The 12,154-nt window shown below is 45.4% G+C and overlaps 1 protein-coding gene across 1 annotated transcript in view; it reads left to right on the forward strand.

Annotated features, from left to right (window-relative positions):
• BLM (BLM RecQ like helicase) overlaps nt 1–2,814 on the forward strand; it is an 81,469-nt gene extending 78,655 nt beyond the window's left edge. Inside the window, exons 20-22 of the mRNA XM_077473492.1 lie at nt 2,029–2,151; nt 2,249–2,453; nt 2,542–2,814. Coding sequence (XP_077329618.1) covers nt 2,029–2,151; nt 2,249–2,453; nt 2,542–2,716 — 503 coding nt within the window. The 3' untranslated portion in view covers nt 2,717–2,814. The remainder of the gene's footprint in view (nt 1–2,028; nt 2,152–2,248; nt 2,454–2,541) is intronic.
• The last annotated feature ends 9,340 nt before the right edge of the window (nt 2,815–12,154 follow it).

Below are 12,154 nucleotides of genomic sequence, written 5' to 3' on the forward strand. Positions count from 1 at the left end.
ATTAACATTTACCTCCAGCAAGGCTTTTTAAAAACACCTAGACATTTTCAAAAAATATGGGGATTTGGTCACACTATATTGTTATACGGTGCTTAAGCCCACTTACTGCGACAAAGTACCCCATGATTAGTGGGTCTTACACTATCCATAGACTAGGAGATCCTGCTTCTCTTTACCATGGGAGCTATACTCCTCTATATGGGAGAACATGAGGTCTCCACCATGACACAGGTGGTCACTAATGAGAGGTACTTACTGAGGGTTAACAGTAGGGGTCGATCAAGGGGTTAACTAACAGTAGGGGGTGTTCTAACTGTAGGGGGAGGGGACTGACTATAGGAGATGACAGATCGTGGTTCCTAGCTAGTAAGAACTCACGATCTGTATCTCCTCTCAGAACAGAACAGGGATTTGTGTGTTTACACACACACACACGTCCCTGTTCTGCCTCTCGTGCCCACGATTGCTCGTGGCCAGTGGTCATTGCGGCCGCTGGTCACAAACATCGGCACCCCCCACAGTGCAGCGGGCGGGGCCTGCTATCGCACTTAAAGGAGCCGACGGACAGCTACGATGGCTCGTGGAAATGTGCCAACCTGCCGCAGTATGACGGTGGCTTGTCGGCAAGTGGTTAATACTAGTAATGGCAGCGATCAATAACTTGTAACAGGACTGCGATATTCCGGGGGGGGGGACTAATTTACACTTTGTGGGGACCAGTGACACTTCTGTAGTGATCAGTGCTAAAAATATGTACTGTCACTGTACTAATGACACTGGCTGGGAAGGGGTTAACATCAGGGGCACTCAAAGAGTCTTCGGAACCCGCAGATCAGCTTGTGCTGTGAATGGTCACGGGTCCGTGCCTCCCCTGCAGGCGGAAATGCATAATCTTTATTATATGTATGTATGTATGTACGTGATTCTGCCCACAGCTGCCATTCTGTAGCAGAAAAGTGCTATAGGGCAGTCAGCAAGTGGTTAAAAAAAAACTACTGTACACTGCAATCTACCACAAGTACAATTTTAGTTTTGGAATGCACAGGTCAATCTGCAGGGGGAATATGTGTATGTATAGTTTGATTATATGATTATTATATGTCAGTATTACATTGTATATCCCAGTATGTTGAAGTCATTCAGGTGCTTATCTTTTTTTGAAACCATCAATGCCCCCCCCCCCCCCTGCTGAGACCACCACCTGTGGAAGGTAATTCCACATCCTTGCCGCTCTCACAGTAAAGAACCCTGTACGTGGTTTAAAGTTAAATCTCTTTTCTTCTAATTTTAGTGAATGACCACAAGTCTTGTTAGACTCCCTTCCGTGAAAAAGTTTTCTCCCTATTGTGAGGTCACCAGTCCGGTATTTATATAATGAAATCATATCCCCTCTCAAGCGTCTCTTCTCCAGAGAGAACAAGTTCAGTGCTTACAACCTTTCCTCATAACTAATATCCTCCAGACCCTTTATTAGCTTTGTTGCCCTTCTTTGTATTTGCTTTGTTTTGTAAAGCGACTCCAGCTCCCAGAACAGCCTGTCAATAGTCTACAGCGAAGGACCCCTCTAACCTCTGTGAGAACAGCCTGTCCCCCACCAGTAATGTGCAGAGAAGGACCCCTCTAACCTCTGTGAGAACAGCCTGTCCCCCACCAGTAATGTGCAGAGAAGGACCCCTCTAACCTCTGTGAGAACAGCCCGTCCCCCGCCAATAGTCTGCAGAGAAGAGCCTGTCCCCCGCCAATAGTCTGCAGGGAAGGGCCCCTCTAACCTCCTGTGAGAACAGGCTGCCACCCCCCCCCCCCCAAATAGTCTGCAGAGAAAGACCCCTCTAACCTTTTGTGGGAACAGCTCATCCCCTCCAGTAGTCTGCAGAGAAGGGCCCCTCTGTGTCAGAACAGCTGGCCTTCTGCAGCAGTCCCCCGCATGGCTCCCTATGAAACAGCAGCAGGCCAGAGGCAGAATAGTGTTGTACTTGTGGGTTGTGCTCATCATTCCTAACCATTGACTTGTGAATTTTTTTATTACAGAGTCTCTGTCAGCCGAACCGGATGTTTTACTCCAGATTGACGGAGTCACGGAGGATAAATTGGAGAAATACGGAGCAGAGCTAATAGATGTTCTCCAGAAATATTCAGAATGGACTCTTCCAGGTAGGACGTGTATCCTAATATATGCGCAGATGTTGTGAGAAATGATCGTTTTGCACTTTGGGAATTGATTTCTTTGTGTTCACGTTTCTGGTCACAGCCGATGATGCGGCCCAGAGGTCCAGTGTAACGAACAGCAATACTACGGGGAACTATGACAGCGATGAGGAAGAGGACTCCACCAGGTCAACTTATTTTAAGGCCAACAACCAGAAGAATGGTACGAAACGTAAGACGGCTCCCTATTTCCGTAAATCTAAGAAACGAAAAACTGGAGGAGAAGGGCAGCAGTTCCGCCCCAGAGGGTGAGATACCTGATCTGTACAGCAATGATTCACAAATGGTCGTTTATAAAAATAAATTGAATTTTTATTTCTTGGTTTCCCCCACCAGTGGCAACAATTCAAAATCTTCCAGAAACAATGCATCCAGTAAAACGTTTACAGAGTATAGTGACGATTACAACAGTGGACCGAGGCCGTCGGCTGTGAAAAGACCGGGGTTCATGGCTGTGCCCATGCCTCGCAATAACCGCCAGTTTCTGAAACCCTCCTTCACGTTCCTTTGATTCATAACCGTGTTTGTATATTTTGTTTTTGTATTAAATGTTATATATTTTTATGGACCCCCCAAACTTCTAAGTAAATAAATATTTCTCTTAAATCATCTTTATTAAACCATAGTTGTGTTTTCAGTGTCAGGACAAGGTCATCCACTGTGCCCAGGGGGAAGATGTGCCCCAGCTGCATTGGTGGTGGCACTGTAAGGAAAAAAATGTCCCTGCATTGGTGGTGGCACTGTAAAGAAAAAAATGTCCCTGCATTGGTGGTGGCACTGTAAGGAAAAAAATGTCCCTGCATTGGTGGTGGCACTGTAAGGAAAAAACATTTTTTTGCGCTGGTGGTGCCTTTTGGAAGGAAAAATTATCCCTGTGCTGGTGGTGCCTTTTGGAAGGAAAAATTATCCTTGTGCTGGTGGTGCCACTGTAAGGAAAAAACTGTCCCTGTGCTGGTGGTGCCACTGGAAGACAAAAAAAACTGTCCCTGTGCTGGTGGTGCCACTGGAAGACAAAAAAAACTGTCCCTGCACTGGTGGTGCCGCCACTGGAAGGAAAAACTGTCCCTGCACTGGTGGTGCCACTGGAAGGAAAAATTGTCCCTGTGCTGGTGGTGCCTTTAGGAAGGAAACATTATCCCTGTGCTGGTGGAGCCACTGGAAGTAAAAATTGTCCCTGTGCTGGTGGTGCCACTGGAAGGAAAAACTGTCCCTGTGCTGGTGGTGCCACTGGAAGGAAAAACTGTCCCTGTGCTGGTAGTGCCACTGGAAGAAAAAAAAACTGTCCCTGCGCTGGTGGTGCCGCCACTGGAAGGAAAAACTGTCCCTGCACTGGTGGTGCCACTGGAAGGAAAAAATGATCCCTGTGCTGGTGGTGCCTTTGGAAGGAAAATTTGTCCCTGCAGCGATGGTGGCAATGGAAGGGAAAAAAAATTAAAAATGTCCCTGTTCTTTTGTGTCAATGGAATAAAAAACTCTTCCTCCAGCCTGCCCCCCCCCCCCCCCCCCAACTAGAAAGCTCTTCCCTCAATCCCACCAGTACACAGAGCTTTCATCAACTACCCTTCCCACCTAGTCGCCCATCCTTCAGGGCAGGTGCCGCTGCCATGATACTGTTGTGCTGCAGGGAACACTGTGTGTGCCCCCAGAAGAAGCGGTCGGCCACTTGTAAACACTGAAACCAGCCTCTGTGTTTTACATCCAGTGACAACGGGGAGCACAGGGCCTGGCTCACAAAAAGCCTTTGCAGTCTCTCCTGTCAGTGAGGAGCAAGAAAGAGGGAATGGCTGAAGCTCCCAGCAATCCTCTGAAATCCCCCTCAGTGATCGGAGCAACACTGCACCCAGGGCATATGCCTCTTCTGCCCCACCCCCTCCCTACCCACCCCTTGTCCTGACCCTGTGTATTTTTTATGGAATTATTCAGTGAGGTACTTCAAGAAGCAAAGTGTCTAGATGCATTTGGTTGAAGGACAAATCTCAACAACAAAGATCCCTGTCTATAAAGCCCGTCACACTTCTGATCATTACAAGGACGGCTCACTAATCCCGGTTTACCGTTGCACCTGCCAAGGGAATTTGTTCATCCAATAGTGAACAAACAGCTCTGCCACACCACAGGGGGCAGGTTGGTGAACTTATATAGTTATATAATACAGTTCCCTCCCCCCCCCAATCTGTTATTGGACAGTGAGCAGTCCAACTATGACTGCTGAACTACAGTTAGGGGAAAAAAGTGTTTGACCCCCCTGCTGATTTTGTAAATTTGCCCACTGATGAAGAAATGATCAGTCTATAATTTTAATAGTCGGTTTATTTTAACAGTGAGAGACAGAATAACAGCAAAAATATCCAGAAAAACACATTTCCAAAAAGTTATAAATTTATTTGCATTTTAATGAGTGAAATAAATATTTGACCCCTTCGTAAAACATGACTTAGTAGTTGGCGGGAAAACCCTTGTTGGCAAATACAGAGGTCAGACGTTTCTTGTAGTTGGTGACCAGGTTTGCACACATCTCAGGAGGGATTTTGTCCCGTTCCTCTTTGCAGATCCTCTCCAAGTCATTAAAGTTTCAAGGCTGATGTTTGGTATCTCGAACCTTCAGCTCCCTCCACATATTTTCTATAGGATTAAGGTCTGGAGACTGGCTAGGCCACACCAGGACCTTAATGTGCGTCTTCTTGAGCCGCTCCTTTGTTGCCTTGGCTGTGTGTTTTAGATCATTGTCATGCTGGAATACCCATCCACCACCCATTTTCAATGCCCTGGCTGAGGGAAGGAGGTTTTCACCAAAGATTTGATGGTTCATGGCCCCGTCCGTCGTCCCCTTGATGCGGTGAAGTTGTCCTATCCCCTTAGGACAATGTTTCCACCTCCATGATGGTGGGGGATGGTGTTCTTCTTGAGATCATAGGTAGCATTCCTCCTCCTCCAAACTCAGCGAGTTGAGTTTATGCTAAAGAGATCGCTTTTGGTCTCATCTGACCACAACACTTTCACCCAGTTCTCCTCTGAATCATTCAGATGTCCATTAGCAAACTTTAGGTGGGCCTGTACATGGGCTTTCTTGAGCAGGAGGACCTTGCGGGCACTGCAGGATTTCAGTCCTTCACGGTGTAGTGTGTTACCAACTGAAACAGCAGCTTTGTCACTCTCTGAGAGAGAGGGTTTTGGGAGCCTGGTCCCCAGCCAGGACTTACCCAAGGAGAAGAGGAGCAAATTATTTTTATATATATTACCATGACAAGAGTCAGTAGTAAGTTAAAAACATAGATGACTTGGTCATGGACAGTGTTTTGACTAGTTTCACGGATTGAGCCGCTTCATCAGGAAAAGCTTTGTCACTCTAAGCCCTCTTTCGCATTGACTGCAGCTTTTGAAATCGTGCGACTTCATCTGAAATCGCACAAATTCAAAGCCCGTGTGTCAGTGCGACTCGAAAGACATCTGTCTGCGGCTTCATGCACAGCTGTCTATGCAAGTCGCACCCTAAAATAAAATAGTGCAGGAACTCCTTTTTCAAATTTGGCTCCTTTTTCACATGAGCACGTCTCCAAAGACGCACAATTTCCAGTGCGACTTTTGGTGAGATTTTTCATTTGACTTTACATTCTATGGATCAAAGTGGTGCAGGCATCTTTTTTTAAGTTGCAGTTATTTATACCAATTGCCTTCAGAAGTCACCTAATTAGTAAATAGAGTACGCATGTGCAGGGGCGGACTGACCATTGGGCCACTCGGGCACTGCCCGAGGGCCCCAAGCCACTAGGGGACCCCATCAGGGTTTCCAACCTCAGTAAAACCAGGGGCAGTATGTAAAAATCTGTGTTTTTTTTTTTTACATCTGTCTCTGAAATATCCAACATCCTTTTGGTCTAAAAATCCTGAAATTATAGCTGCCCCACCTCTCCAGTACCTTCTCAGCCAATAGAAACATGTCTGTGTATACTGTGTGTACATGTATGTATACTGTGTGATTGTATACTGTGTGGCCCCATAATATCAAATTGCCTGGGGGCCCCATAATCTCCTATTGCCCGGGGGCCCCATGAGTTGTCAGTCCACCCCTGCGCCTGTGTGTAATTTAATCTCAGTATAAATACAGCTGTTCTGTGAAGCCATCAGAGGTTTGTTAGAGAACCTTAGTTAACAAACAGCATCATGATGGCCAAGGAACACACCAGACAGGACAGGACAGGTCAGGGATAAAGTTGTGGAGAAGTATATAGCAGTGTTAGGTGTTAAAAAAAAAAAAAAAATCTCCCAAGCTTTGAACATCTCAATCCAACATCCGAAAATGGAAAGAGTATGGCACAACTGCAAACCTACCAAGACATGGCCGTCCACCTAAACTGACCGGGCCGGGCAAGGAGAGCATTCATCAGAGAAGAGCCAAGAGGTCCATGGTAACTCTGGAGGAGCTGCAGAGATCCACAGCTCAGGGGGGAGAATCTGTCCACAGGACAACTATTATGCAGTGTACACATGGCTGGACTTTTTGTCGGACTGAACTCCGAAGGACTTTGACGGAGTTCCGCCAAAACTGACTTGTCTACACACAATCACACCAAAGTCTGACGGATTCAACCGTGATGATGTACAACCGGACTAGAATAAGGAAGTTCATAGCCAGTCTGTCAGACTAGCATACAGACTAACAGATTTTTTCGACCGGACTCAAGTCCGTTGGAAAGATTTGTTCTAAGTCTAAAGTCTGTCTGATTTTTCGACATTAAAGGTCAGATAAAGCCCACACGCGGTCGAATTGTCTGCATTCGTTCCGTCGGACATTTGCTGTCAAAGTCCAGCCGTGTGTACATGGCATTAGCCGTGCACTCCACATATCTGCCCTTTATGGAAGAGTGACAAGAAGAAAGCCATAAGAAGTCTCTTTTGCAGTTTGTGAGAAGCCATGTGGGGGACACGGCAAACGTGTGGAAGAAGGTGATCTGGTCAGAGAAGACCAAAATTCTACTTTTTGGCCTAAAAACGAAACGCTATGTGTGGCGGAAAACTAACACTGCCCATCCCCCTGAACACCCCATCACCTCCTTGAAACGTGGTGGCAGCATCATGTGGTGGGGATACTTTTGTTCAGCAGGGACAGGGAAGCTGGTCAGAGTTGATGGGAAGATGGATGGAGACAAATACAGGACAATCTTAGAAGAAAACCTGTTAGAGTCTACAAAAGACTTGAGCCTGGGGCGGAGGTTCACCTTCCAGCAGGACAACGACCCGAAACATACAACCAGAGCTACAATGGAATGGTTTAGAAAGTCCCAGTCCAGACCTAAATCCAATTGAGAATCTGTGGCATGACTTGAAAATTGCTGTTCACAGACGCTCTCCATCCAATCTGACAGAGCTTGAGATATTTTGCACAGAAGAATGGGCAAAAATATCCCTCTCTAGATGTGCAAAGCTGGTAGAGACACCCCCAAAAAGACTTGCAGCTGTAATTGTAGAGAGAGGGGGTTCTACAAAGTATTGACTCAGGGGGGGCGCTATACAAATGCCCCTCCCCCCACACTTTTCACAGATTTATTTATATCCTTTATCATTTTCCTTCCACTTCATAATTATGTGTCACTTTGTGTTGGTCTATCACATAAAATCCCAATAAAATACATTTACGATTTTGGTTGTAACATGACAAAATGTGGAGAATTTCAAGGGGTATGAAGCCTTACAATAGGGACACTCGTTCTGGTGACAAGAAGGGTTCCCCCTCACTTTGGAGGGATTTCCTCTCACTTCCTGTTTTGGAACAGGAAGTAAAGGGAAATCTCCCCAATGGGACACAGATGACAAAAAACTGAGGGGTTATAACCCTTTCTTACTCATTCCAAAATCAGAATAAAATAAAAATGTTTGTTTAGAATTCAGCTTTAACCATAGTTACATAATTGGTGAGGTTGAAAAAAGACACAAGTCCATCAAGTCCAATCTATGTGTGTGATTATGTCAGTATTACATTGTATATCCCTGTATGCTGCGGTCGATTAGGTGCTTATCTAATGGTTTATTGAACCTTTTGATGCCCCCCGCTGAGACCACCGCCTGTGGAAGGGAATTCCACATCCTTGCCGCTCTTACAGTAAAGAACCCTCTACGTAGTTTAAGGTTAAACCTCTTTTCTTCTAATGAGTGGCCACGAGTCTTGTTAAACTCCCTTTTGCGAAAAAGTTTTCTCCCTATTGTGGGGTCACCAGTACGGTATTTGTATATTGAAATTTTTTAGATTATAAGCTCTAACGAGCAGGGCCCTCTGATTCCTCTTGTCCCAAATTGTAATGTAACTGCAATGTCTGCCCTCATGTTGTAAAGCGCTGTGCAAACTGTTGGCACTATAAAAACCTGAATAATAATAATAATAATATCCCCTCTCAAGTGTCTCTTCTCCAGAGAGAATAAGTTCAGCGCTCACAACCTTTCCTCATAACTAATATCCTCCAGACCCTTTATTAGCTTTGTTGCCCTTTGCAGTCGCTCCATTTCCAGTACATCCTTCCTGAGGACTGGTGCCCAGAACTGGACAGTATACTCCAGGTGCGGCCGGACCAGAGTCTTGTAGAGCGGGAGAATTATCGTTTTTATCTCTGGAGTTGCTCCCCTTTTTAATTCCAATATTCTGTTTGCATTGTTAGGCACAGCAATGGCATGCAATGCCAAGCTGCTATCTACTAGGATCCCCAGGTCCCTTTCCATCCTGAATTCCCCCAGTCTATAGATTGCATTCATATTTTTGCAACCCAAATGCATTATTTTACATTTTTCTACATTGAACCTCATTTGCCATGTAGTTGCCCATCCCATTAATTTGTTCAGATCTTTTTGCAAGGTTTCCACATCCTGCGGACAAGTTATTATTATTATTATTATTATACAGGATTTATATAGCGCAGACAGTTTACGCAGCGCTTTACAACATTGGGGTAGACAATACAATGCAATACAATTCAAGACAAGGGGAATCAGAGGGCCCTGCTCATTAGAGCTTACAATCTAGGAGTAAGTTATTGCCCTGCTTAGCTTAGTATCGTCCAAAAATACAGAGATTGACCTGTTTACCCCATCCCCATCCTCCAGATCATTTATGAACAAATTAAATAGGATTGGTCCCAGTACAGAACCCTGGGGGACCCCACTTTCCACCCCGGTCCATTCCGAGTACTCCCCATTTATCACCACCCTCTGAACTCACCATTGTAGCCAGTTTTCAATCCATGTACTCACCCTATGGTCCATGGCAATGGACCTTATTTTGTACAGTAAACATTTATGGGGAACTGTGTCATATGCTTTTGCAAAATACAGATACACCACGTCTACGGGCCTTGCTTTATCTAGCTGGCAACTCACCTCCTCATAGAAGGTTAGTAGATTGGTTTGGCAAGAACGATTCTTCATGAATCCATGCTGATTACTGCTAATGATACCGTTTTCATTACTAAAATCTTGGATATAGTCCCTTATCATCCCCTCCAAGAGTTTACATACTATTGATGTTAGGCTAACTGGTCTGTAATTCTCAGGGATGTATTTTGGGCCCTTTTTAAATATTGGTTCTACATTGGCTTTTCTCCAATCAGCTGGTACCATTCCAGTCAGTAGACTGTCAGTAAAAATTGGGAACAATGGTCTGGCAAGTACTTGGCTGAGTTCCCTAAGTACCCTCAGGTGCAAGCCATCTGGTCCCGTTGATTTATTAATGTTTAGTTTCCCAAGTCTAATTTTAATTCTGTCCTCTGTTAACCATGGAGGTGCTTCTTGTGATGCGTCTTGAGGCTAAACACTGCAGTTTTGGTTACTGAAGACTGAGAAGAACCTTTTCCTCACAGGCTGCCCTTTCCTAAGTACTATTTCATGTAGTCCCTGTACACTGCAGGCTGTGCAAAAAAAGAAACCTGAAGTGGCACACACACACACACACACCACACACCACACACTAAATAAAAGCCTTCATACCCCACACAGTGTACTGGGGGAGGTAATAATGTACAGTATATTATAGGGGTGACTATCATACCCCCACACTCTTGAGGTACTGGGGAGGGGTTAATACTGTACAGTATATATAATAAGGGATTACTTTCATACCACCCACACTGTGTACGGGGGTAATACTGTACAGTATAAATAAAGGGATGACCATCATCACACACTGCTCTGTGCGCACTATTCTCTCCTCAGTGCTGTGATGATATAATGGGGTGCTCTGTACTCCCTATTCTCCCCTCAGTGCTGTGATGATATAATGGGGGTGCTCTGTACACACTATTCTCCCCTCAGTGCTGTGGTGATATAATGGGGTGCTCTGTACACACTATTCTCCCCTCAGTGCTGTGGTGATATAATGGGGTGCACTGTACACACTATTCTCCCCTCAGTGCTGATGATATAATGGGGTGCTCTGTACACACCATTCTCTCCTCAGTGCTGTGATGATCTAATGGGGTGCTCTGTACACACTATTCTCCCATCGGTGCTGTGATGATATAATGGGGTGCTCTGTACACACTATTCTCCCCTCAGTGCTGTGATGATATAATGGGGTGCACTGTACACACTATTCTCCAAGTGCTGTGATGATATAATGGGGTGCTCTGTACACACTATTCTTCCCTCAGTGCTGATAAAAAAGGGGTGCTCTGTACACACTATTCTCTCCTCAGTGCTGATGATCTACTGGGGTGATCTGTACACATTATTCTCCCCTCAGTGCTGTGATGATATAATGGGGTGCTCTGTACACACTATTCTCTCCTCAGTGCTGTGATGATCTAATGGGGTGCTCTGTACACACTATTCTCCCATCGGTGCTGTGATGATATAATGGGGTGCTCTGTACACACTATTCTCCCCTCAGTGCTGATGATATAATGGGGTGCACTGTACACACTATTCTCCCCTCAGTTCTGTGATGATATAATGGGGTGCTCTGTACACACTATTCTCTCCTCAGTGCTGATGATATAATGGGGTGCTCTGTACACACTATTCTCCCCTCAGTGCTGTGATGATATAATGGGGTGCTCTGTACACACTATTCTCTCCTCAGTACTGATGATATAATGAGGTGCTCTGTACACACTATTCTCCCCTCAGTGCTGTGATGATATAATGGGGTGCTCTGTACACACTATTCTCCCCTCAGTGCTGTGATATAGTGTGGTGCTCTGTACACACTATTCTCCCCTCAGTGCTGTGATGATATAATGGGGCGCTCTGTACACACTATTCTCTCCTCAGTGCTGTGATGATATAATGGGGTGCTCTGTACACACTATTCTCCCCTCAGTGCTGTGATATAATGGGGTGCTCTGTACACACTATTCTCCCCTCAGTGCTGTGATGATATAATGGGGCGCACTGTACATACTATTCTCCCCTCAGTGCTGTGATATAATGTGGTGCTCTGTACACACTATTCTCTCCTCAGTGATGTGATGATATAATGGGGTGCTCTGTACACACTATTCTCCCCTCAGTGCTGTGATGATATAATGGGGCGCTCTGTACACACTATTCTCTCCTCAGTGCTGTGATGATATAATGGGGTGCTCTGTACACACTATTCTCCCCTCAGTGCTGTGATGATATAATGGGGCGCACTGTACACACTATTCTCCTCAGTGCTGTGATGATATAATGGGGCGCACTGTACACACTATTCTCCTCAGTGCTGTGATGATATAATGGGGCGCACTGTACACACTATTCTCCTCAGTGCTGTGATGATATAATGGGGCGCTCTGTACACACTATTCTCTCCTCAGTGCTGTGATGATATAATGAGGTGCTCTGTACACACTATTCTCCTCAGTGCTGTGATGATATAATGGGGCGCTCTGTACACACTATTCTCCCCTCAGTGCTGTGATATAATGTGGTGCTCTGAACACACTATTCTCTCCTCAGTGCTGATATAATGGGGCGCTCTGTACAC

Source organism: Lithobates pipiens, unplaced genomic scaffold (genome assembly GCF_037356315.1).
Source record: "Lithobates pipiens isolate NorthernLeopardFrog02 unplaced genomic scaffold, aLitPip1_a1.2 Scaffold_8, whole genome shotgun sequence".
In the NCBI taxonomy this organism is placed as follows: domain Eukaryota; kingdom Metazoa; phylum Chordata; class Amphibia; order Anura; family Ranidae; genus Lithobates; species Lithobates pipiens.